A 26,603-nucleotide genomic window follows, 5' to 3' on the forward strand; every position below is an offset into this window, starting at 1 on the left:
GATGAAAATAGTAATGTATAAGTGAAGCTATAAAAAATAAAGCTTCTTCGTTCTGATATGTTCTGTTGGGTAGATATAAAGGTGTATAAGTGATTAGTTGTTGTTATTGATATAATTAAAGAGTTTGAGGTATAGTACAAAAAAGAAAAGAGATAATGAAAGATGATGATGAAAATAATGTCTTTGGTGGGGATATATAATAAAATGGGTGAAATGGGATAAAATGATATTAAATGTTTATATAAGAAATATTCAACTGACGCGTTTTCATCTTGTTCATCTTCAATAGAGACATCTTTCAACATTTCTAATTAATGAATTCCTTTCTTCGTTACTTTATTTGGGATACATACATATAAGAAAATCGAATCAAACCTGTACTTCTCCTCTTAATCCAAGTGCCAGAAAGGAAAACAAGAGAGTAGAGTTATACAAAATGTCATCAGCAGTAGCTTCATCTTCAACATCAACAGCACCTCAACCGAATTCAGGTGGAATTATAACTCAACCACCACCACCATCAACATTGAGAGAAAGTAGAATTGCAACACATAGTCATATAAAAGGTTTAGGTTTAGCAGATGATGGTACAGCAATGGATTTTAGTCAAGGTTTTATTGGTCAAAATTTAGCTAGAGAAGCTTTAGGTTTACATTTATCTTTATTAAAATTAGGTAAACATTCTGGTAGACCTTTATTATTGGTTGGTCCTCCTGGAACAGGTAAAGTGAGTTTTGTTAGGTTACACATTTAAATAGTAAAGTTCCCCGTTAGCGTATGTATAAGCTAGGATCAGATAAAGTGGAAGAGGCATAATATAACTTAGTAGTTATATCAGTAACAAATTCGCTGTGTCACATTTACTCGTTGAGAACGTTCTTTCCTTGGCAATAAAACAATGCTAATATTTGATTGCTATCTTTCTTTCTTCTATAGACAGCATTAGCATTAGCATTGAGTCAGGAGTTAGGATCCAAAGTACCTTTCTGTGCTATGGTAGGATCAGAAGTATATTCAGGAGAAGTAAAGAAAACCGAAGTTTTAGGTAGTTGTTTCCGACGCGCTATAGGTGAGTGACCGTTAAAAATGAAGAACGGTTGAAATGATCAACTACTTCTTCTTCGCTTTGACTGTATGCAAATATGAGAAAGAGTTATTAACCTAACGAGCATTTACCTCTATCTTCCAACCTTATAGGCCTTCGAATCAAAGAAACGAAAGAAGTATATGAAGGAGAAGTAACTGAATTAACACCATCTGAAGCTGAAAATCCTCTAAGTGGATATGGTAAAACGATATCACATGTTATAGTTGGATTAAAAACTGTTAAAGGTACAAAACAATTAAGATTAGATCCATCTGTATATGAAGCAATACAAAAAGAAAGAGTTGTCGTTGGTGATGTAATTTATATTGAAGCTAATACAGGTGCAGTTAAAAGAGTTGGTAGATCAGATGCATATGCATCAGAATATGATTTAGAAGCTGAAGAATATGTTCCATTACCAAAAGGTGATGTACATAAAAGAAAAGAATTAGTTCAAGATGTTACTTTAAATGATTTAGATATGGCAAATGCTAAACCACAAGGTGGTCAAGATATTATGTCTGTAATGGGTCAATTAGTTAAAGGTGGTAGAACTGAAGTAACAGATAAATTAAGAAAAGAAATCAATAAAGTTGTAGATAAATATATTGAACAAGGTGTTGCTGAATTAGTACCAGGTGTTTTATTTATTGATGAGGTGAGTGATTAATCTTAAACCGCTCTTAAATTTACTGTGTACTTTTCGTTGAATTGGTTTATCGATCTATTTTAACACACCCTCAATTTTCATTATTTTTATTTTTCAGGTTCACATGTTAGATATGGAATGTTTTACATATTTAAATCGAGCATTAGAATCACCAATGTCACCTTATGTTGTATTAGCTTCAAATAGAGGTATATGTACAATTAGAGGAACAGAATATGATGGTATTTTAGGTAGTTCTTCAGAAGGTATAAAATCTCCACATGGTATACCAATTGATTTATTAGATAGATGTATGATTGTTAAAACTGAATTATATAATCAAAAAGAAATTTTAAAAATTTTAGAATTAAGATGTAAAATTGAAAATATTCAAATTTCAAAAGATGCTTTAGAAAATTTATCAATTCAAGGTGAAAAAAATTCAAGTTTAAGATTTGTTTTACAATTATTAACTCCATCAAACATCCTTAATAAATCCAAGAATGGTGATACTCCTAATAACGGTGTTAATTTAGATGATATTTTAGAATTAAATGATTTGTTTTTAGATGCTAAAAGATCTACAGCTGTTTTAAAAGATTTAGATGATTTAGAAAATAAATATTAAAAAAATAATAATAGAATTTGATATCTAAGCGGGTTAATGAATGGTATAGAAAGTCATATTGCGCAGAGAGAACTCGTTAGCTAAAACTCAGCAAATCAAACTGATAGTCAGAAGTATTTTATGTATACTGTCGAGATTAACATGAAGAACCATCAGTTATCTTCAAAGTCTAATGATTAAAGCAAGAAAACCGCATTAAACTATATATGATAGAATGATATATATACATGCATGGTAAATAATGTATAACAATATGCTACAATTTCATCGCAGTTGTTTATTCCAGTCTGTATCAGTGTCTATCCCAGGTGTATTTCCTCCTACACTCAATCTTCCGATTGACAGATATACACCACAGTAAGTTGACCATACAAAGTGGAATATTCAAAGTGATCCACTCCTAATTCTAATGATCGTTCAAGTCGTGTATGTTTTGTATTTCTATATCTATATTCAATATTGCACAATTCTAAGTTTAAATTTTTATATATTAGTACTGTATATAGTTGATAGGTATGGTGTATTTTACGTATCGATAATTTCTTTAGCTTTTTTTCTACCTTTAATTTCAGATTCACTTTCTTTTTCTTGACCTTTTCTGGCTAATGAACCTCTATCATTATCATCATCTTTTTTGGAAGAATCAATTACTTGACCTTTTCTTTGTGCAGATTTTTCTTTTGATTTATTTGATTCTGATTGTTCAGCTAATTCCGATGCTTCTTGAATTGTTGCATCAATATCTAACTTTTCTTCTTTCCCCGAATCTGTTGAATTTTCATCTTTGGATTTTAATGATCCAACATTTTTATTTTGTCCAATTTCATATTGATCCTCTTTTTTAGATTTATTCGAAATTGATTTATGTGAATTAGAAGATGATGAGTTCTGGTCAGCTAAATTTTCTAATTCACCTTTCCATTCTATATCGTAATCTGATGCTATTCTAGTTATTTCACGTCGAAGTGTTTTGGCTTCGGATACTGTACATGACCAAAAAAACATATGGGAATCAACGTCAGCGTCAATGTCATTCCTTTTTTACCATCCCTGAACAATCAAGGTCATATGTTACTATACTCACCCATTTCAGTCCATTTTTCAATATCTAATCCAGCTTGATCATATAATTTTCTTTGTCTAGCTGTGATTGATAAATCTAATAAAGATGAATATGAAACTTCTCGATTATGATAGCTAAAGATATAAGAAAAGCCCAAAGGATTAGTAACGATCATTAAAAACTTTTACAATTTTTTCACTGACATCAAGAAAGCCGCTGAACCTAATAAAGCTGCAAATCCAGTTGCCCAAGTTACAGGTTCCATCAAGTCCCATCCCGCATCAGTGAAGAAGGCTATAAAAGGTTTACGGTAAGTCAGTTTGACAGGCACAATGACGAGGTAGAAAGTATAGTACGATGACTATCTTGAAATGGTAATTGTATGATTTCATTTCACTCACTCCATCTGATCACAGCTGCCCAGTAAACTACACCACCGCCCAAAGCTGCTACTGCTAATTTCTGCGCACCTTTATGAGCTGTATAGTCGATTCTTATAGAAATCATATCATGGTTAGTATTATACCCAATCAATCGTTCTCATGAGAAGGTAGGTTCAAGTTGATTACTCACTGCTTCTTCTGTTTAGTCATTCTATCTAATTCTTTTGTCAAACTTAATAACCTTCTTCTAATATAATGTGTTCTACTTGAAAAACTAGGTATGATAACTTCTAAAGTTATATCATTTGAATTTTCTGTACTACTATTATTCCCATTAAAAGACTCATCACCATTTATGGTTAGATTGGGTGAAATAACAATTTTAAATTGTTCATTTAAACAAGATTGTTTAATAAAATCTGATAAATCAGTTGATTGTGACCATGAAACTTCTTGAAATCTACCTTTTGAATTTTCTCTTTCATTTAAATGTGGTCCACCTTCATCTCTCTCATTTTGATTCTGTTGAGCTTCTTCTTGATCTTGTTGTTCTTCAGCGGCATTTCTTAAATGTTGATCAATATCTTTCGCTTCACCTGTAACTGATAAAAAAGTAATTTCTGATTCACTAAGATGTTTAGGTAATGATCCAATAATTAATCTTGATAAATGTGATAAAGGTTGTGAAGGATGTAATAAAAATGCTGTTTGTCTAAATCCAAATCCCAAATCATTCGTTTTCATGGAATTCATTGATGTAGTAGGTAAAGGAATTACTAATTTGAATAAATGTGATGATGTAGGTGATAATTTACCTTGAAATTCTTTTAACTCTTGATCATCATTATTACCATTATTAGCATTATTAGGTGATTTTGTTGAAGGTGAATTTAGTTCAGATGAAGTTAAAGAAGATAAATCTTGTCCTGCTTCAGGTATTTGTTTAGGATTAAAATCTGATTTTGGTGATGCAGATGAAATGAAATGTGCATGTGATAAATCTGTTGCTCCTTCTATCGGTTCACGTTCTAGATGCGATTGTGATGATGAAGATGAAGAAGCTGAATTCGATTTCTGTTTGGCATTTGATGTTTTATCGTCATTAAATGTTGACTGAGAAAAGGTAATGTTGGATGAAGTCGAAGAATGGAAATATCGAAGAGGTGATAAATGTGTTATCGAAGAACCTTTTATTTTCCAAATTGAGATACTTGGCCGTGGCTGTAGTAGTAGAGCAGCCCGACAACTAGTAGTCAAATTACATTGCGGTATATGACCTTGAATCACTGATTTCGATAATATGGATCCTCTTGATATATTACATATTCGAGATCGCATGATTGCAGATAACCGAGATATAGGTGTAGAGTTGTTCGTTCTCTTCCTATATGTATTTATGCCTGTCAAGCGATCTTTTCGTATGTACCGTCCTCTATATTCTATCTGGTATCTATATCCTATCTTCCGGTAATGACATCTATCGTAACCAAAGGTGAAGGATGTTTCAACAAAATTAGAAACATGGCAAAATCGTGATTTACATGACAGAAAATATCAATCAATAAATCAACATGTTAATATTATCTAAAACGACGTCATAATGTCAGAACATAACGTTATCTTCATTTTCCGGAATTCCAGTATAATCAGCTTTGATCTGATACAAGTTACATATCTTAAGACTATCTGAGTTGATCATCAAATCTGTTGTTTCATGATGAAGAATTATCAAAGCTGTAATCTCTTTCAGAACATAATCAACATATCATGACACACTAATGCTTGTGCTTGATGGGCAACAATGAACAACTTTTGTAGTTCTGGGCATATTCACGGGAGTATCGTTTTAACAGGAAAAGCTCAAGCCAAATTACGCCTTTTTTATCAGATACCTGACTGTCCGCGTTTTATCAGAATTAAATCCGAGCTGAACTAACTAATCACAAAAAGCTTTCCAACCGATATCTTTCCAGTATAATTGGATGCGAAGTTAAACATCAAGGACATAACTCCCTGCTATGGGTTTCACTGTTTTTATCAAATCTCTCAATCGTTGATTACCATAGACGTCTATTGTAGGTCGAAAAGTCGATTTTAGACGAAATCATCGATAGAGAAGGGGAGAGGGGTACGTTCTCAATGCCACCTTCGTCATTATATGCTTTGCGTTGATGAGTGGTAGTCATCCTTAACAACCTCAAACCCAGAAACGTGGGATTCCAAGAGATTGTTGATTTTCACTTTAAGATTGATTATAGTAAAAAGGGAAAACAAAGGGGAATTCAGGGTAAAACTTGAGCCTTTTTGGGTTGAAGAATGTGCCTGTTTTCCATCGCTGGATGAATGCATGTTCCCTTCTTCTTGATTTTCCTCGTTGTTCGGAACCATATACTGTACGTACGGGCACAAAATTATAAAAAGGGTAAACAAGAAGAAATGAGAACATAAGAAGCCACCTACCGCAGTACTCAGAGATATTTGTTTTTGTCGCTGTTGCATTTCTACTTGTTGTATTGGATTTCGAAAACATCCTTGAAAGGTTGTAAAGGATGCTGTCGTTTCATTAAACCTGATGACTATCCCCTTACACAGTACCTACGCTAAGATCACGAAAGATGACGGCCCCCTTTCATTATCAAGTCTAGAGCAGGCCTGTAAGGTCGTGAACCACAAAGTATTCATACCTAATGTACAGTGAATTCTGAAGCCGAATGCTCTAGTTCTGTAGTTTACTTTTTCTCTAGCCCTTGCGTTCCCCTACTTCTACTTGCCGTTCTTCTCACAGTCAAGCTAGTCACATATGTTGGCATTCACATAGTATTTTGAATTCAATAGCTACATATTCAATTGTAACCCATCATATGTAACCTTACTGTAACTTCTCCAATTTCGATAATCAGTTATCGCTTGTTCGGGCAACTCACAAAAAATCAGGAAAAAATAACCAACCACTCACGTCAAAAAGGATCTGAGCCCCATTAGAAATATCGTAAAAGAAACACGCAAAAGCACAACCAGGGAGAGAAAAGAAAACAGAAATACAGCCTGTAATTAGAGGAACGATTTTCTTTTCTCGTAAACAATTCAATTTTATTACATACAGCGTACCCATACCGATCTTCCTACATTTCTTCACCATAGAAAACATTGAATAAAACAACCATCTCTCTATTTCTACTCTACCATACGCGCACAAGTTTTAAGACCAGTACACTTTTTTAGACTACTTTTTAGCGTCTTTTAGATATATCTCTCTTTACCTTAACCTGCTTATGATTCTAGAAATCTAGAAAAACGATCATCTTTAGATTCGACGTGAGATACCTACCTACCCATCTTATTCAAGAAGGCACCGTTTCTCGCTACCTCACTACTCCATTCGATAATATCGCAAACATCTCGCAGTAAATCCCACGATACGCTCCGACAAGCGAATAGTGAAGAATACCCGCAATTAGAACGAGAATTGCATAGAAAAGTTAACAAATGGACAAGTAGAAATGCAACGTTAATATAATATCTACAATTTCAATTCAGACTGGATTCTGTCTGGGATTATCAAATATCCATCATCAGTCTCTCAAGATCATACTACTATCAATCACTTGTAACCGACTGCGACTACACAAGGAAGACGAATCACCTCATAGTCGGATCAAACGAAGAAAGATCGGTCTTACATACTTTTCATTCCACTCATCGTTAAGATTACGATACTGAATACGAACAAAAATGCCAGCCGAATCAAATACAGAACTCACCATTTCCGATCCGTATCCAGCTGGACCATCACGATCAGCTTTACATGATGGTAGTACTGCACGTCAAACGAATAATAATGGAGGAGGAGGGTCAGGAGGAATACATCATGGTAAAAATACTAAAACAAGATTTAAACCATCAGGATTTTCACAATTTTGGCAAAATGTTAAAAGTCATTTAACACCACCTTCACATCCATCAACAACATCAGAATCTGCTATAGGTGGATCAAGTTTTAGAAATACCACAGATAATTATTATTATAATGAATCTGTTCATGGTGGTAACGCTACAGGTAATAAACATTTACCTTTAGAATTATTAAATCCTAAAGCTGGTATGGAAGGTAAACATAAAAGAAGAGGACAAGCAAGTTCAGCTGGAGTTGGAGGAAAAGCAACAGGTGGAGGAGGATTAAGATTTAGAGCAAGAAGTTCACAAGCTGCATCAAATTCAAGATATGGTGATGATGATATTGATGGATTATCATCATTAAAACCAAATGAACCTGTTTCACATATTGTTGTGGATGCAAATTTCGAACATTTTACACCAGCAATGGCAAAATCAGATTCAGGTTCAACAAATAAATCTCCAGGTACAAACACAAATACAAATGGTGGTTTAGATTCAAGGAATGATACAAATTATTCTAAAGGTGAAGATGATGAAAATGGTGGTATTGTAGGGGGTGGTGGTAGTGGTGGAACAGGATATGATAGAAGTGATGCAGCTTCAACGGCAAGAAGAGGTAGTAGAGCTGAACAATGGGTCAAAAGGAATTCAGCTGTAATATGGATAACGGAAAGATTATGGCCAAATGTTAAACATTTTTTAGATAGTGAATTTCCTGAACCTAGTAAAGAGAGATCATTTCAAAAGGAGGTGAGTAGTTTAGCTATAAATCTTCGACATATGAACAATGAGGAAGTAAGGACAAAAAATGTTCGCTGACCCATTCTTCTAACTAATTTAGACATGGTTTACTCAGAAGCAAGGTGCTATGGCATCATCAGTTTTCTTCCTTATCAATTGGATATTGACGGTTGGATTGTTGTCTACACCTTTTACAACTTATAATTACATTGCATATGTATCGATAGCAGGTGTAAGTATCACACTTCTCTACCCGAATATGACAATTTCGGCCCATTTGTTAGCTAATATATTTGTTTTTCTCTTGTATGATGTAGTTATTCACATTACCTATACCTATACTAGTTGTATTTGATTTTCCAAGAAGACATCCATATATATGGCAACCATGGATATTTGGTGCATGTTGGATATTTGCTTATATACTAATAATAGAAATGAGATTATGTGGATTTTTCGCAGATAACAATACATGTGGTACAAGAAATTTTTTAAATTTATTAGGTTTTGCTTTCGGTCAACCTGTTTTAGGTTTATTAACTTTAAGAGAAACCAGATTAACTGCAATTTTCGGTGCTTCAACTTGGTTAATTTTAGTTGGTGTTTTAGTTATGACTGAAAAGAAAAGTCCTAAATTGTTTTTTAGAAATATCGTTTTTTGTGAGTTCAGATTGTTTCCCAATTATACGAAACAATGTTTTACGCATTTCTTGATTTATTTTTTGCTAATCTATTGTTTTGTACCAAATAGTCGCTCTTTTTCATGCTTTCTTGATTGGTGCTAGTTTCTTAAAAGAAAGAGGGTTAGTTCAGGTCATCTTTCTCCTGTTGAATTTATCGAAAAATTAAACCCAATATTAAAATTGTTTTAATCCGCATTTTAGTGAAAGACAAATGTTCGCATTACGTCAACAATTGAAAATACAGTATCGAGCTACTCAATCTGCACAGGTCATGGAACGTAGGGCTGCTGATTCCAAGAAGCGATTTGTCTCATATAGTAAGTTCTTGATTCAAACCGATCAGCGCTTCTTGACTTGGAGGATGGAATCACTAATAAATCACTGGCTCTTGTAGTATTTCACGAAGTCAGAGTACCTCTTAACACTGCTCTCTTAGCTGTGCAGAATCTCGATGGAGAGAATGTTTTCAAAGGATTAGAGGAGGATCAAGCTGAGATGGTTCATGGTTTGATGGGTAGTTTAACTATGATGGAAAAAGTTTTGAACGATGTTTTATCGTTCAATCGAATGGAATCTGGAAAGGTGAGCTCTTCATCCCTGATTGATAATTTTGTATTTTGCCCTTACTGAAAATGCGTTCATATACCATCAGTTCGCTCAAGCTAGAAAACCATTCGAATTCCATAAATCAATACAGCTAGTCGCTTTATCTCATCGTATGCAAGCTCAGATGGCTGGTATCGAGTTGGATGTAGAGCTGGATAAAGATATAGATAAAATTGGAGGTATATTCGTTGGTGATGAAATGCGTTTAAGACAAGTTGCCAGGTAAGCTACCAATTATGAGTCTCGAAATTGGTTGAAATCACCCATCGAAGAGTTATCACTGATTGATAGACTGTTCCATTTGTAGTAATCTTGTATCAAACAGTATCAAATTCACAGACAAAGGTTCAGTTCGAATAGTTACCAAATTATTATATCCTAGAATGGAACCTACACCAGCATTGGAAATAGATGATCCTCTACGTCAAGCGACATTAAATTTACAAAGACAACAAGAGATGGAAACGCATGAAAGAAATGAAAGATTAAATATGGCTTCTTCAGGTGGTATGATTGATATTGAAAAAGGTTCTGTACCAATGGAAATTAGAAGACAAAGTAGGGATTTAGAAAAAGATAAAGAGGAAGAAAAGAAAAGAGTTCAAAAAGTAGTTGTTAGAGTTGAAATTCATGATACTGGTGTTGGATTAAGGAAACAGGATGTCATTGAGTAAGTTATCCGTTTTTGGGTTAATAATCGAAAAATATTGATGTCGAGATATTCTGATTATTGACGGTTATTTATATCTGAATTAACACTTTCAGTAATCGATTATTCTCACCATATGTACAAACTGAAATAGGTAGAAGACAAGGTGGTAAAGGATCTGGATTAGGTTTAGCATTAGTTAGACAAATAGTTAAATTATCTAATGGTAGATTAGGTGTTGAATCTGAATTTGGAAAAGGTTCAATGTTTTGGTTTGAATTACCATATTCATTACCATCACCACATAAAAGTAAAAAAGACGGTTTATCACCACCTTTAGGTGGATCCACTGGACCTGGAGGAGGAGGATTTGGATCATTAAGTAGAAATCAAAGTTATCAAAGACCAAGTCCATCTCCTTTAGCTGTTGTAGCTATGGATACGGCTTCACAAGATCAAAATAGTGAGACAACAACTCCAACTACGGCAAATACGATAGAAAGACCTACTATTGGAACAACAGATTCTACTTTACCTTTATTACCTGAAGCTCACGTTAATGATGTACCTAAAGATAAGAACGATTGTGAGTTGGTTTTTTATTCACATCAATCATTTTCCCTTCTTTACTACCACACAGCCTTCAGAAGTGAACTCATGTCTAATTTGCTTGAAATTTCTAGTGCCAACGGAAGAAATCATTATGCACACTTATCCACCTGTAGATCCACCTACACCAGATGATGATGATATACCTGGTGAAACACCTTTTACGGATCCTTTTGCATCTGCTCAATCAGCTTCTTCTTCAGGAGAAAGAAGATCTTCTGAATGGTCAGATGGTACTAGACAAGATGTTCAAGCTCCTGCAATTACACCTGCACCTCTACAAGTTACTATTCAACCTCCACCTGAACCAAGTCCAGAATTACCACTTTGTGTTTTGGTGGTAGATGATGATAAGTGAGTGGTTTATCACTTCTAAAATGATAAATTTGTAAAAAATAGTTTTTGTAAAATGAAACTAACAACATCCTTGCATAATTTATAGACTTACTCGAATGCTCATGTCAAGAATGTTAACAAGATTAGGACATCAGGTATCAACGGCTGAAAATGGTAAAATAGCATTCGATATGATTAAAGCTTCATTTGAACAAAAACCAAATGCACCTAGATTTGATGCTATATTCTTAGACAAGTGAGTTGTTGAGCAATTTTGGTTTTATTTCGTATGATTTGTTATAAGGAAAAAACTTTGTGTGACTAATTGTTGTTTTCTCTTTATCATCTTTTTTTCTTTTTTTTATTTAAACCCCACTTAGTCAAATGCCTTTAATGTCAGGTGTTGAAGTAGCAAGAGAAGTTAGAGATATTGGATGTCCAGTATTTATAGTTGGATGTACAGGAAATGCATTAAGAGAAGATCAAGAAGAATATATTTCTGCTGGAGCAGATTCAATTATACCTAAACCTATACATCAAAAAGCTATTATTGAAATGATTAAAGAAGCTAGAAAAAGAGTTGCAGGTGAAACTAAACCAAAAGAAAGAGATCATTCGAATGATGGTTATGGTGGTTATAATTCACCAGGTGGTTTAGGTGTAATGGTTTAAATCTATCGATCATCAATTCAGCAAACAAATACGAATAAGGTAGAATAAGTTTGATGGTTTTATCAAGGTTAAAAATGAAGTTCTGGTGATTTGAATTGAAATGGACATTGTGGATTCTGCTATAGGGAAATTGGTATTTCTATTTTCCTTCTTTCTTTGGTTTTTTAATGTGATTACAGTTATTTTCTTTGATTTTTTTGATTATACATTGGTTTTTTTTTTTGGGTTTTTGGGTTTTTTCTAGAGGTTATGAAATCTCCATCTCCTGCTTCTTTTCAGTCTCATTTTCTATCATCCTTAGCTGTCCTCATATATTCGAGTTCTTTTCGTTATCCTTTTTTTTGTTTTTCTTTTGACAATTTTTAATTTACGATTTCATCATTTTATCTACTTTATACATACGATCTTATGATTTTATTAATGTTTATCGCTCTCCCAAAAAAATCCTGTATCTAATAGTTCTTTACTTGAAATACAATACAATACAATATATATATTATATACTCGTACAATCTATATATATATCAGTAGTCGTCCTGGACATCTTGAAATCATGCATTATGCGACATGAATCAGATAAATAGAAAGATAATTTACACACGAGAACGCTCAAAAATCAAATATCTGCCTCTGAGTTATTACGATTAAATCAATCACGAAACTATTTTAAAACGTTAATTTGACTGATATATCAATCGCTTAAACCTGTGATCATAATAGGAAAGAGGTATGATACTACAGTGTTTATAATTTGGGTTAAATATCGCTCACACTTAAGTAAATTAAAGGTTTCAACTTTATAAGACGATGTATGTAGTCATACATACGATATTCACATACATATATCTATATACAGATACAGCGTTATACTTCCTATTTCAAGTATGTTCGTTGTGTAGCATAAACAACCAAAGCTGCATATAATTCACGAGATCAACCTTCCTATATCTGTGATATTGAGCATACTATATTACATACAACTTCCATTCAGTTTGTAGAGCCGGCCTTGTGAATACCCTAGCTAGGAGCATCAAGTACGATTTCCATCTGTGAAGATAAGTGCAAATCGTCAGCCTTGATGATTTTCGTAGGGATACATGATCTTGACAATGACATATTTTTGATGGATACTCACGAATGAATTGTAATCTACTGTTATATGATTTTGACCATTTGGATCGAGTCTAAGTTGATTACACATAAACATTGAATTAGTTGATATTTCTAAGAACACATAGTATCTACTACCTTTACTGGTTCTTCTTATATGATATTCCAGTAATATATGAAGAGAATTTCAAAACAACTCACCTTCTGAAAGCTTCAGTATAATGTTTAACAGTTACACAAGCCATTAAGAACCTATCAAAACTTATACCTTTATTTTGTATTTGTCCAGATATAGGTGGAGGTGCAAATCTTTTTTCTAATTTGATAACCATTTCTTTGGGTAAAGAAAATCCAAATCCTAATAAAGCATTGTGTAATTCTTTACGATCAATTGTACCTGATGAATCTCGATCGAACCTTCTGAATATACCATGCCAATCCTGTTATTGTATCAAAATCTCGTCAGCACCTGTGGGGTGAAGCTATGTGATAGCAACCAAAAAGCGCTGGGAGATGGCAGGACGTACCTGGATATACCTATATAAACCTTCAAATTCCATAAAATTGATGGTACCACTTCTATCAGTATCAAAAATGTCTATTGTAAATGTGTGATCAGCATATTCACTGATGTTTTTTTCGAGTGTTATGTTAATAACTCACTCATTAACTATTGCAAATCGAGGTAAACAAGAATAACAACTTTCGTTAGCATCTTCACCGAGAAGACTTTAAGTTGGGTATTTCAATCAGACTAACCATTTTGACAGCATCCTCTCTTGCATCCATCATAGTGTCCTTAGCTAACAACCTCTGCAAGTCGTGAGCACTGAGATCACCAGTTCGTGAAGAATCGAACTGGTTGAACCTGTACAAAGTGAAGACGTCAGAAGATCATATAGTAAGCACAACCTGAGATAGGAAATATGCCATACATTCGTTGTAACTCAGCATCATCGGCTCCTTGAGGTTGAGGAGGAGGTGGAGGACTTCTAGCTTGTTGAGGTTGTTGATACTGTTGTTGCGATTGTTGATATTGTTGTTGTGCTGGTGGTGGTTGTTGCTGTTGATGATATTGCTGTTGAGGAGGACCTTGATTGTACTGATTTTGACCTTGTCCTTGACCTTGTTGCGATTGACTCCATCTTTGTTGTTGTTGATATTGTTGCTGTGGTTGTTGATGTTGAGGTGGAGGTGATTGATATCCTTGTGGTGGTCTGCCTACAGAATTTGGTCTTTGATTATATTGTTGTTGTTGTTGTTGTTGTTGTTGGGGAGGAGGATAATGTTGTACGTTTCTTGGATCAAATCCACTTTGTTGTGGAGGTGGTGAAGTATATTGTTGTCTTTGTGGTGGAGGTGGTTGATGATATTGTTGTTGTTGAGGATGTTGACCGTATCCACCAGGTGGTCCTTGATTATTATTATTATGTTGTTGTTGTTGTTGTTGTTGAGGGGGTGGTGGTGGTGGTGGATTTGATTCAGCTTGAGCTTTTGCAGCATCTTCAGCTCTTTTCTTAGCGTATCTTTCTTCATATCTTCTTCTAGCTTCATCACTTGCACTTCCATATGGTTGTGGAGTTGCCATTTGTGGTTGTTGTCTTGGTGTAGGATTTCTTTGTGAAGGTGGTTGTGGTGATGAAGTATCTTTCATTGCTCTATCACCTATAGCAAATGGTGAATCACCTCCTGATGGTCTACCTAAATATGCCATCGTGATGTGTAATGTTTACTACGTGTATATATAATCTATATATACCTCTCTGGGGGCAAGGTGGAGTTAAGGAGATAAGTGTATGTATGCAGTCAAAGTAGTATGTACTAAGCTGTAATCAATTTAATGTTGAAGAGGAATCAGCTGTATGGTGGCTGTTATCTTATATCATAATATAAAGAAATCAACAACAAACATACAGGAGCATATCACGAGCTCTATTTCATCGCGTCTCGATCATCATCACAAAGCGGCGTATTCCACCTTGATATGTGAATATGATCATTATTTGAGTGGTTCATTTATGGTGTTTTATCCTGCATATGAATGACGCGCTTTGACTCTATGGTGTTATATGTTATTTATTTATATTATGCGGTGTATGCTCTGCATGTATGCTTTGTATGCTTTGTACTGTTACGTTGTCATCATCACTCTTCAGCCTGGCAGCCTGGTTACAAACAGTTAAGATTCTAGTCGTAAATATTCATCACGTTTGTTTTGTAATCAGATCTTTTTTGCATAGCATACATAGCTATTAACACTGACCTTTGCATTGCTTCAGTACTCCAATAACTCATTCCCACATTCATCATGGTAAGTGAGAAATAATCTCATGCTGTTCGAACAACAGTGCTCCAATCGTGGATCTTTAGCGAAGCTAATTCATTGATGTATCCCTTTGTAGTCTGCCGATCCATTATCAGGTCACCCAGGGCATCTGTAAGTAGATTGCTCTTCACTATTAATTGCATCTTTGATCTGTCATTGGAGAAACACTCATGCATCATAAATTGTATATATATAATTTAACAGATAACTGATAATTGCTATTTTCCGGTCAATTAGCTCTGAAACTCAACAAGCCGCTTTAACTCAATTTAGACAAGAATTAATTGCTGAAGGTGGAATTCCATCAAATAAAGATGAAGTTGTTGCCCATTTAGGTTACGATAGATTTGATGATCAAACTTTATTAAGATTTTTAAGAGCAAGGAAATTCGATGTACCAAAAGCTAAATTAATGTGGAATGCAAATGAAAAATGGAGAAAAGAATTTGGTGCTGATGAAATTGCAGCGTGAGTGAATTTTCTATCTTATATGACTAGTTGAAGAGGGCAGGAGGAGTAGTAATAAGAAGAGGAAAAACAAGTATAGGATACACAGCAATGATTGGATTGGAGAGGATTGAAATATTATGAAACGTTAGATGGTCCAAGCTTTGTGTATGAAAAGGCTTATCATCGAGCCTATATACAGTTAATTATACTAACTTTATATATATTCAATTTCTAATTTTTTTTCAAATCAATAGCAACGGTTACGATTATCCAGAACAAAGAGAAGTTGATAAATATTATCCACAATTTTATCATAAAACTGATAAAGAAGGTAGACCAATTTATATTGAACAGTTAGGTAAATTAGATATAAATAAATTATATGCTTTAACTACACAAGATAGACAATTACATCATTTAGTACATGAATATGAAAAATTCTTAAAATCTAGATTACCTGCTTGTTCAAAACAATCCGGTCATTTAGTTGAAACTAGTTGTACAATTTTAGATTTATATAATGCTGGTATTTCAAGTTTCTATAAAGGTGAGTAGGAGAGTCATTATTTCTGATATTTTTTTTTCCTTATTTGGATTAGGCAAGGTTACACGAAGAAAATCATTTTGTGGGCATATTGTATGAAAATCGTTAGAAGAAACGGAATGACTGGCATTGATATATGTGCGAATTGATGTAACTGACTGATCTTGAATATTCAATCTCAATCGCAATTAGTGAAAGACTATGTTGGTGCTGCTAGTTCAATCGGTCAAAACAATTGTAAGTCGAATTCTGATCGATCTGATGCAGTTAACATACTGACTCTTTCTTTCTTCTTGACAGATGTACGTATATGAAGAGCATGACTTGTCTCGGCGAGATTATCCATCATAATGGTTGAACTGATTTGATCTGGATTTTTTGCATCTTTCTCATTGATAGCCCGAAACTATGGGTAACATGTTCATCATCAACGTAAGTGATGATGTTTAAACTTGCGCTCTGAAATTACCAAGATTTTGTCTTCTTTCTTTGTGGATTGACCACTGATTTTTTAACTTCAATTTCATAGGCTCCTTACTTATTCTCAACAGTTTGGTCATTAATTAAACCATGGTTAGATGAAGCAACAGTTAAAAAAATTCACATTTTAGGTAAAAATTATAAAACTGAATTATTACAATACATTGATCAAGAAAATTTACCTTCAGATTTAGGTGGTACATGTAAATGTCCTGGTGGATGTAGTTTATCTGATGCTGGACCTTGGAATCCACAATCTGCTTAAGTTGATGTTTTGTATTAGAGGGTAAAAAAGAATAGAAGATAGAATAGGATGAAGATGAATGATGGATGATGGATTATATATAAGAGAGAAAGTTGTTGTAGATGTATATGTGAATATATCCATGAAAAATAGAAACAAAAAATCACCAAAAATGAAGAAGGAATTTATTCACTTACACCTTTTTTCAGATCAAATATTTACGGAAAAATTCATGCATCGTTATTTATTGATTGATTGATTGATTGATTTCTTTTTCATTTACATATTGGTATTGCATTTCATCATCATAAGTCATAAATTCATACTTGTATATATATATATATATATATATATATATATTATCTAATTTGAAATCTATCTAATAAACAAAAGGCAAAAAAAGAGGGAAAAGTCGAAAGAAGAAGTAATCGTAAAAAGGAAATGAATAACGGGATTTAGATAGATTGATTATTATTTGTAAATCAAGAACGAATGAGAAGTGAATGTTCGAAGGGATTTGAGTGTGAATTTTGGAAAAAAGGGGGAAAGAAAGAAAGAATAATAATAAAGAATAGATATTGAATGTCCTATGACGAAGTAAAACGAAGCTGGAAAAAAGGTAAAGCGAAAAGCGGCAATTGATTCGAACTTGAAAATGTGAAATTTGACAGGTCGTGTATGACAATCGTGATCTTTTATCGTCATTATTTACATTGAAATTCGTTGGTGTGTTTTCGTTGATCGTTTCAGTATATACATCACTATACGTTAAGTATTGTAAGGGTTAAGCCTCATTTGGAAAGCTTTGATCTGGATGATTATGTTGGTTCTGATTTTACCCCATTTTCATCATTGTTTAGAGCAGTATCGTTTTCATTATCACAATCAGTGTGATTTGTAGTATCTTGGTAATTTGCATTAATCGACTGAGAATTAGAGATAGAATTTGGCTCGGATCCAGCATTCGATAACGAGTTATTGGTCGAATTAGATAAAGAAGGTAAAAGTTGAATATCAGAATGTCTTCTATACCACATTCCAGTTCCAGTTCCAGTAGAAGCAGATGATGAAAAATTGTTATCGTTATACTGATTGAATTGTGTCGTTGGGGTTGAAGGTCCAGAAGAAAATGGTATTAACATAGGATTCATTTTGACCGGTTGAGAATACGTCCTTCGATTAGCGTAAGCATGCGCATAAGGTGACGATCCATGTCCATGATATCCTGTTCTTATAGGCGACATGGATTGATCACCGTCTATAGCTGTAGAAGATGTTGAAATCGGGGTAGATAAAGCATGTTGAGATGGTGATGTTTGGTTCCATAATCCCATAGATCTCCTATATCTACCTATTCCCATCATACCATTTGAAGAATGTATATTGTCGGGTGGTGAGTGGTAATTTGGAGGAAAGGAGAAAGTGGCAGATACAGGTGTGGCTTGTGAGGGTACATTGGAATCTGAAAGTGATACCGTAGATAAGTTCATGAACCTTATCGAACCTCTGTTGTATATCCCGATCGACCAAAGGACTTACAAGGGGAAGGAGGTACTGGACTACCATCACTATCATCTCGCATTACTTGTAAATTCGATGGCACTTCTCTTCTATAGCTCGTAGTGGTGATAGATCCAGGTATAGGAGTTTGTTTACGAAGTTTCTGATCATCGTTCTGAGGGGGTCGAGGCTTATGATGGGTTCTTTCAAAGATACCGCATTTGTTACAAAGCTGAGAGATTGCATTAGTCAGAGTCGACTTAGACGTTTAGACATATATCAACGGCCGATAAAAACTCACGATTTTACCTGGATGAAGAAGCGATTTCCTCCAACTTGGTGGGGATTTATTGGTACAATTAAAGCACATTCGCTTGACCTGATCAGGACGACATACCAGCTTTCAGCTTGACTACAATGGAGGATATTAACCAATCGCTTAGCTGACTCACCTCAGAAGACTGTTTCACCTCGCAATCAGTTGTATACGTGATAGTTCCACTAATGTTACTGTCACTATCGGCATTACTACTGTTCTTGTTGAGTTCAGGTCTGACATCATCTTCACTTGACAATCTTTCGGAATGTTCAGGCGATTGGCCCATATTTTGTCTATCCCATTTATCACCATTACCTACACCAGTGATACTTTGTCCACCCGGCGTACTGGATTTTCTATCAATCAATCTTGCACTACTTTCAGGACCTAGTATACCCAAAGGTGAGATAGTACCTTGACCATTCATACCATTCAATCTGGTAGTTTGCCAGGACTGGAAAGCGGAAGGCTGAATTGTGTTTGGTGGACTCATTTGAGGTAAATTCGTTGTTTGAAGTTGAGGTGGCGGTTGAGCCCCAAAAGTAGGTGTATTACCATTACTGCCACTACCATCATTACTATTAAATGGATAAGCGCCAGTAGACGAAGCAGATAAAGGGGTAAGTAGTTCTGATCCAGTGGATGATGAGATAGAATGTTGAGGTACATGACCACCTGGATAATATGTCGTTGGTCTCTGATAAGCTGTAAATTGAGTCATGTTGCCATATGAATATCCATAATGATTACCTGTTAAAGGAGGTGGCGCTGAGCTTGCGTAAGGTGGGTTGATTCTAGGGTCATTGTAATTGGATATTCTTAGAGGAGGTAGCATCGTGTTGGATGTGGAAGTGTTGGTGGCGGATGGAGCGTAATGTTGTTGAACTTGAGGTAAAACTTGAGTAGGGCTATAATGCGTCTGTTGCATATTGTTGAACTGTACGTGAGAGAAAGGATTCACTTGGACGTGAGCAGAAGGAGATGAAATAGTGTTCCTTTTATAGCAAAGACTTAGTTGATTTACTTGATGAGTTCCAATTAGAAGCGGGAAGGCAACTCACGATTGCAGAGGTGGCGGTGCTATATTAGAAACCTTGGTTGGCCAAATGGGAGTTGGGTTGGAGTTTGAAGCTGACTCAATAGCTTGTGTGGGAGATGCGGTACTTCGTCTGAGGTGAAAGAAAAAGAATAAAAGAGAATAAAGTTCAGTTAATATTAGCAGGTGATTTACCATGTGATATTTGATGGGAAATGAATACGAAAAAGAAAGCAAACTTCATCAAAAGAGGAAAGATTGATTGATAGTGACAGGAAGGGCGTAAGACACATGACCACCAGTTTTAATTTTAACGATATTTCCCTCCTTGGATTTCGAACATTTACAATATAACAATAATGTTGCGAGTGGGAACTTACTCCTGTGAAAGACCTGAAGAGAACTTGGCTTGAGTTTTGCTATTACCGTAAGTGAAAGATGCTGAATGTTGATGGCTCGTCTGAGCTTTAGGAGCAGATGACATGGAAAAACTGATAAAATGTACCGATTTGAGCTGCCACGTATAAAAGCATAAGAGAGTTTGAAGTCGTAAACCTCTTTAACCTGATTTAAGTTTAAATTGCCGCCAGTCGAGTCAGCTTGCAGATGATGTGAGGATGAAAGATGGTAATGTGTCAGGATACGATGGCAAGGTGAGTTTTGAGGGTACTTTTCTGTATGAATTGTATCTTCAGGCATCCAAATGATATTATTACAGATGTTTACTGAAAGATTCAGAGGATAAGTCGGGATGTCGATTATTCTTGTTTCACCCGAGATAGTGTAGTGTTCTATTGCTTAGAATCGATAGACCGGTAAACATGAAGGAGAACCAAAAACTCTATATTTACCGATTGAAACGGAGACGCTAGTGAACAATGACTGTCGAAAAGAGTTGCACGGGAATAAGATTGATCAGCGATGATATAGCTTTGATGTTATTGTGATTTTAATGAATGAATAGGACAATAAGAAGGAAGTTTAGTATTTTAAAAATACAGCCGAGATGAGTTATATAGGAAATTGGAAAATGATAGGATCATTAAATGAAGATCAGATCAGAAAGGGGGAATTTGTGAATCAAGAGATCAAGAAAATAAAATACAAAAAGATCAAGATCGATAGTATGAGACACGAGAATCGGGAAAACAAGTCAAAGCTAAAGCCAAGAAAACAGGAAAAGGAAGATTAAGAGATCGTTAGGTACAAGCTAATTAGATGCGTAGATACGTAGCGATGTGTAAGCGTATATATACCAAAAAGGGACGAAGAAGAACAAGTTGACAGTGTGTGTGACAGTGGCGTCAAATATACAATTGATGGGGTCTAAGCTACAATACAATATAGAGGTACAAGAATGGGGGAAAGGAGGGGGCGTGTTATAAAGTAATATGTGACAAGTAGATGATAAGACTTGACTTTGAATTTGATGATGAGGAATGATGATCAATGAAAAGTATATTGTCCGGGTATGACGGCTGATCTGTTCCTCTGAAAAAATCTGAAAGAGGCTAGAAGTAAAAGTGGGGAGAGGGCTTTGTGGGCTGTGCGATAGCACCTTTTTACTTTAGATCAAAGGATGCCATGAAAAGGCTTTAATATAGTTACGGACGAGATTGTCCCAATGGAAGTAAATTAAGACACGATATCTAAGGAAAACAACCAATGCTAAAGCGTTGAAAAGGGAAAAGGAAATTTGGAAACGATAAAAACGGAGCGAAAGGCATGTTTGACAAAAATAAAAAATCGAAGATCTTATGACAACCTTAAACCTCGGTCTCCGGATACTAGCAAGGTACTTGTAGAGGTGTCTAAGCTTATATGAAAGATAGCCTGTACGCCAAATACAATCAAAGGAAGATGATGAAATGACTAACCAAAGGTAAATGACAGAAAATCATACTAAAAAGACAATAGATAAAATGTAAAACAAGCGAAACAGATAAAAACTCACCTATCAAAGTCAAATGAAATAATTTAGGCTGTATGTAACATAGGCGAAATACTAAACGACCTATCTTATTGATTATATCAGTTTAGATCTTTTCTTTCGGTTCGGTAGCGAAGCCATCGAAACTTCTTCTTACCTGGATCAACGTTTTTCTAAAGGATGTTGAATGACGAAGGTCCAGCTGGTACTCCGAATATTTATATAAGAAAATTGGATATTCTTTCTCAATATATCGTCTATATAGTGAAAAAAAGGAAAACGCCAAAGTCAGCTATGATACACAAAAAAAAAACAAGAAAAGCCACTATGATATACACGTTGATAAACTTCTTAAACCTAAACCTAAAATATGGATAAATCTTCTCCGCTCTGTCTTTAAGTGCCTCGAGAAAGAAGGAAGACTACGACCAGTTATCGAATACTTTCACCCATTTTTCCATTATTGTACTAATCTGGTTCCGATGGTAGAATTTTATAAAGAACAGGAACAGAGATATTTACCAAGATACAAAAAGGATAGGAAATGAGGACTTGAGCGTATATTGGATATAGGGATTGTGAGAGGATAGCACAGACAACTGCCGCTCCTGCCGATGATCAGATCTGAAATTACCGCAAATACATATTGGGAACGTGTTAAGGGTATTATAACGAAGAGAGAGGGGTGGTGCGATATCAAAAAGAGGGTTCTAGGCTCGACTCTGGGAAAGAAAGTTATGAGATATAGGGCAGATAGATGCACGGTGAAAAGGGAGCGAAAAGGAGAACAGTGATACAGCACAGCAATATATCTGTTTATCCTTTGGGAAAGATTCGAATTGAAAATGAACTAGAAACATACTTACCACAAACAAGTCGTTTCTGAGGACTAATAGTTGATTATTCGATGTACTGCTATGAAGGATGGATTGATCAGTATGCATATCAACAGATGGTGCAGTATAGTAGCAGAGAAAGGATGGCTGTGACAGCAGTGTTCACCGTTTAAGGGTATTGACGTTATGAAAGCTTCTTTTGCAGGGGCATCTCTGATAGATCAAAGGTACTTACTTACAGTTTATATTTCGACGAGGTGACTTAATTGAAATTTTGAATAAGCCATTGTCAAAGCGAACTGATTTTCATTGATTTCTGATGGAAATTAAAGGGAGAGAAATGATGAACGATCAATCAGTTGTTGTATTTCGTCAGCCATATATATTCCATTACCAATGGATATCGATTATACTGTTGATGGATGTACTTTGAAGATCTTTTTTCTTGGGCCTATTGTTTGACGAAATAGGATGATTTTTTTCAGTACCAAAAGAATCGCTTGAAACACTGCTGAATTTAGTCTTTTTGTAAAGCGAGGAAGGACAATCCGATGACCGATGATGAAGAAGGGGGGTCCTTTGATGTGAATTTACAATACACACAAGTCACCTTTTTTGTCTCCGATCCGATTTGATCGCTTGACTCCGCGTAAACCTAAACCTCGAGGTAAGGAAGTCGTGTTTTCCAACTTTAGTTGTTAACTAGTAACGCTTGAGACGGGATATGCATGTATGTAACGTTTGAATAGTAGCCATGTAATACTGTAAAATGTTAAGATTGAACCAAAGATGATATCACAGCCGGTAATATCGGTCTTGCTGATTGATGTTTGAGGGATCAACTGCAGTAATAAAGTTAGTTAAATTAATTGATTTGGTGATTCAGCTGAATCAGTCGATCTTTTTGAATTTCATGGTAAAGTGTTGTATATCTCTGAATTTGAAGAATACAGTAAGGCCGAGGAGGATTAGTATATAATGTATGTATATTGATGAAATACGTTACGATCAGATCATATGAACAAATTTTGATGGTAAATAAAGACAATGCGCCTTTCCACAAGTTCGGTTCTTCTTTTGCTGATATGGAAGGGTTTTCCTCTAGCATACGTACATTCCATATACCCCTCGAGCGGTCATAGTTTCGATGAGCAGGTGAAGTGAGGTAAAGCGAAGTCTAGATTCTCTTTCTTTGCAATCTCGACGAGCGAGTGAAGTGTTCTTCGTTTTATGCCTTGATTAAGTTTGTAGCCACGATTAACTCTATAAAATAATCTTCCGACTCACGGTTGTTTCAGGTACTTTCTAACCCTGAAATATAACATGAGATTCGTTTCATATCGTTAAGTAATAACTCAAGCGACTTCTTTTTTGGTACCTCATCCATTTGTTTTCGGAGGACTATAAATGATGTGCAAGAAACAGTCCATCGTACAATACCTTGCGAAAGGAAGGAGGACTTGCAATCGTAAAATACTAGTTTACTCACGGACGTAAAGCTACCATGTGTTGGCTGGATCTTTGCCATTCTTCTCTAGCGACGATACTTCCTTCCATGCTGTGCGCAGTTCTTTAAATAGCTATCGCGTATAAGAGTGTCATTCGGTTGTGTTGCCAACGAAATCAACATTTGAACAATTACATGTGATTTTTCTAAATGCTGCGACATCTTAGATGTGTAGTGTAGGAATATCATTTTACTCATGCTGATTGCAGAGAGTGTTGAACACGAATTATGATGCATACGTGATGGAGTTGATAAGACTAAGTGCAAGATCTGATAATGAGTTAGATACTATATGACATCTCTCGTAGTATTTAGTGAGATGATCAAAAGTTTAAGTGAATGTACGAGATCTGCAAAAGAAGAGGGTGAAAGATCAACCGTAAACGTAAGCAGGACAGACATAGCGGGATCAAACAGCCAGTTGAAGACAAAATGCAGCAGGCGCGTCGGTCGGTCTTTAGCTATCGCCGATTCTACTCCACTCGCTGCCACCTTGAGTCTTGCTTGAAGCGCTACTCGCCGCTTTTTAACTGTTATTTTTTCCTGGTTCATCAGAATGCATGGAAGTGAGGTCTCCTAGTACTATGGGCTGTACGGTGGTGCATAGCATAGGATCGTTTGGTACTGGACTTTGTTGCTGCTCTTGCTCCCTTACTCCATGCTTGCCTTGCTTGTTGCCAGTAGAGAGGGTTTGCGATTGAGCGTTTAAGTATATCGAATTCGTGTATAGCTCATTACAGCTTCTTCAACCATCAACAAAAAAATTCGTAAGCTTACACCTTTATAGGATAGGATATCAAGGATATAGAGAAGAAGAAGGAGACTGACCTAGAATTTTGTTATCCTCCTCTTTTGCTCAACACCTCTCTTTTTCGACAAACGTACATCAACTCTCAACTCACCAACTTCAATTTCTTTCCAACTTCATTACATCTTCTTTACAACTATCACTACACAATCATATATAGAACAAAATGAAGGATATCTCTTCCATCGAGACTTTGAATGTACCAGAAGGTGTTACTTTCAACATCAAGGCTAGAAACATCACTGTTGAAGGTCCTCGAGGAAAGATCACCAAAAATGTTGGTCACATCCAAATGGATATCCAACTTGTGAGTAGAAATTATCTCGTTTTATAGGATGTATGGCAAGCAGAGTATGATAGGTTTTAGGGTTTGAAATGGGATGGATATTGAACGCGAACGAGCGGTTGATTAGATCAGTAAACATCAATATGGGAATATTCGACGTAGACAACCAACCGTATCTATCTGGATAAAAAGAAGCCCAAGAATGTCTCAAGATCGGAAGCTTGGAGATATGGTTTAGCTCAATGATAAAACATTTTCAACAATTAATCAGAAGTCACGGAAGAGAATATCATGCTCTGCTTGCTATCGGATTTCTCGAGATATAATGTAATCAAGCTTTGCTAACTACGATTTCTCTCATATAGGTAAAGAAGGCTAAGACCCAACAAGTTGTTTTCACCATCTGGCACGGTGCTAGAAAGCACGTTGCTTGTCTTAGAACCATCAAGTCTTTGGTTGAAAACATGATCACCGGTGTAACCAAGGTTAGTAAAATAATATAAGTTAGGAAGGGATAGAATGAATGGTTATACTGACTGATAAATGGGATTATATAGGGATTCCTCTACAAAATGAGACTTGTATACGCACATTTCCCAATCAACGCTATTCCAGGTGACGGTGGTAAATCAATCCAAATCAGAAACTTCTGTAAGTTAGAACTTTACACTGTACACCGATTAATCATATAAAGTATAAGTACTTATCGTCATTTTCTGTCTGTAGTGGGTGAAAAATTCGTACGAGATTGTCCTATGCTTGAAGGTGTTACTGTTGCCATGTCAGACGTTAAAGATGAACTTATCATCTCTGGTAACGATATCGAAAAAGTTTCTCAATCAGCCGCTTCCATCACCGACAAATGTAGAGTTAAGGACAAGGATATCCGAAAATTCTTAGATGGTGAGTTTTTGGCCAATACACTCATGACTATTTCCCGTTCTATCAGTCCATGTGGAGTAATTTCATGTAGAGTGGTTGACTGATTATCATTTTCGTTTGATGTCAAATAGGTATCTATATCTCTGAACGAACCACCGTTGTTCAAGAAGAAGTATAAATGCATTAATCTCTTCGGTTATTCTTTCTTTTTGTTGGATTTCTGCATTTATAGGCTGCTCAGAGGGAGGATTTAGACAAGTAGTTGGGGGGAACAAGCAAATTGTTTTCCAAAAACAATTTTTTGTCGAAGTTTGCAATTTGGTATCTTTCCTTGTTAGGGAT

The 26,603-nt window shown here is 35.4% G+C and overlaps 7 protein-coding genes across 7 annotated transcripts; 4 read left to right on the top strand and 3 right to left on the bottom strand.

Annotated features, from left to right (window-relative positions):
- Positions 1–436: 436 nt before the first annotated feature.
- Positions 437–2,364, top strand: L201_004509 (RuvB-like helicase 1; the record flags this gene model as incomplete). The annotated part of the gene is made up of 4 exons (XM_066220250.1): positions 437–727; positions 937–1,069; positions 1,198–1,745; positions 1,855–2,364. The coding sequence occupies 4 exons, from the start codon at positions 437–439 to the stop codon at positions 2,362–2,364; spliced, it is 1,482 nt and encodes a 493-aa protein (XP_066076347.1).
- A 525-nt stretch (positions 2,365–2,889) lies between these two features.
- L201_004510 (uncharacterized protein) lies at positions 2,890–5,148 on the bottom strand (the record flags this gene model as incomplete). Its single annotated transcript, XM_066220251.1, has 5 exons — positions 2,890–3,347; positions 3,449–3,561; positions 3,631–3,721; positions 3,829–3,920; positions 4,001–5,148. The coding sequence occupies 5 exons, from the start codon at positions 5,146–5,148 to the stop codon at positions 2,890–2,892; spliced, it is 1,902 nt and encodes a 633-aa protein (XP_066076348.1).
- Positions 5,149–7,542: 2,394 nt separating this feature from the next.
- Positions 7,543–12,003, top strand: L201_004511 (uncharacterized protein; the record flags this gene model as incomplete). Its single annotated transcript, XM_066220252.1, has 12 exons — positions 7,543–8,457; positions 8,549–8,680; positions 8,766–9,108; positions 9,200–9,251; positions 9,333–9,448; positions 9,526–9,713; positions 9,784–9,959; positions 10,045–10,407; positions 10,503–10,972; positions 11,070–11,349; positions 11,438–11,587; positions 11,712–12,003. The coding sequence occupies 12 exons, from the start codon at positions 7,543–7,545 to the stop codon at positions 12,001–12,003; spliced, it is 3,477 nt and encodes a 1,158-aa protein (XP_066076349.1).
- A 1,017-nt stretch (positions 12,004–13,020) lies between these two features.
- Positions 13,021–14,827, bottom strand: L201_004512 (uncharacterized protein; the record flags this gene model as incomplete). The annotated part of the gene is made up of 8 exons (XM_066220253.1): positions 13,021–13,050; positions 13,139–13,187; positions 13,315–13,553; positions 13,641–13,711; positions 13,777–13,783; positions 13,873–13,981; positions 14,049–14,334; positions 14,428–14,827. 8 exons carry the CDS (start codon positions 14,825–14,827, stop codon positions 13,021–13,023), a joined length of 1,191 nt encoding a protein of 396 aa, XP_066076350.1.
- Positions 14,828–15,421: 594 nt separating this feature from the next.
- L201_004513 (uncharacterized protein) lies at positions 15,422–17,178 on the top strand (the record flags this gene model as incomplete). Its single annotated transcript, XM_066220254.1, has 7 exons — positions 15,422–15,424; positions 15,516–15,550; positions 15,677–15,907; positions 16,144–16,436; positions 16,626–16,735; positions 16,833–16,865; positions 16,963–17,178. The coding sequence occupies 7 exons, from the start codon at positions 15,422–15,424 to the stop codon at positions 17,176–17,178; spliced, it is 921 nt and encodes a 306-aa protein (XP_066076351.1).
- A 797-nt stretch (positions 17,179–17,975) lies between these two features.
- Positions 17,976–20,496, bottom strand: L201_004514 (uncharacterized protein; the record flags this gene model as incomplete). Its single annotated transcript, XM_066220255.1, has 6 exons — positions 17,976–18,619; positions 18,697–18,889; positions 18,959–19,036; positions 19,110–19,971; positions 20,038–20,145; positions 20,393–20,496. The coding sequence occupies 6 exons, from the start codon at positions 20,494–20,496 to the stop codon at positions 17,976–17,978; spliced, it is 1,989 nt and encodes a 662-aa protein (XP_066076352.1).
- Positions 20,497–25,259: 4,763 nt separating this feature from the next.
- Positions 25,260–26,439, top strand: L201_004515 (uncharacterized protein; the record flags this gene model as incomplete). The annotated part of the gene is made up of 5 exons (XM_066220256.1): positions 25,260–25,400; positions 25,745–25,864; positions 25,937–26,030; positions 26,106–26,282; positions 26,393–26,439. 5 exons carry the CDS (start codon positions 25,260–25,262, stop codon positions 26,437–26,439), a joined length of 579 nt encoding a protein of 192 aa, XP_066076353.1.
- Between the last annotated feature and the right edge of the window lie 164 nt (positions 26,440–26,603).

Source organism: Kwoniella dendrophila, chromosome 5 (genome assembly GCF_036810415.1).
Source record: "Kwoniella dendrophila CBS 6074 chromosome 5, complete sequence".
Lineage (NCBI taxonomy): Eukaryota > Fungi > Basidiomycota > Tremellomycetes > Tremellales > Cryptococcaceae > Kwoniella > Kwoniella dendrophila.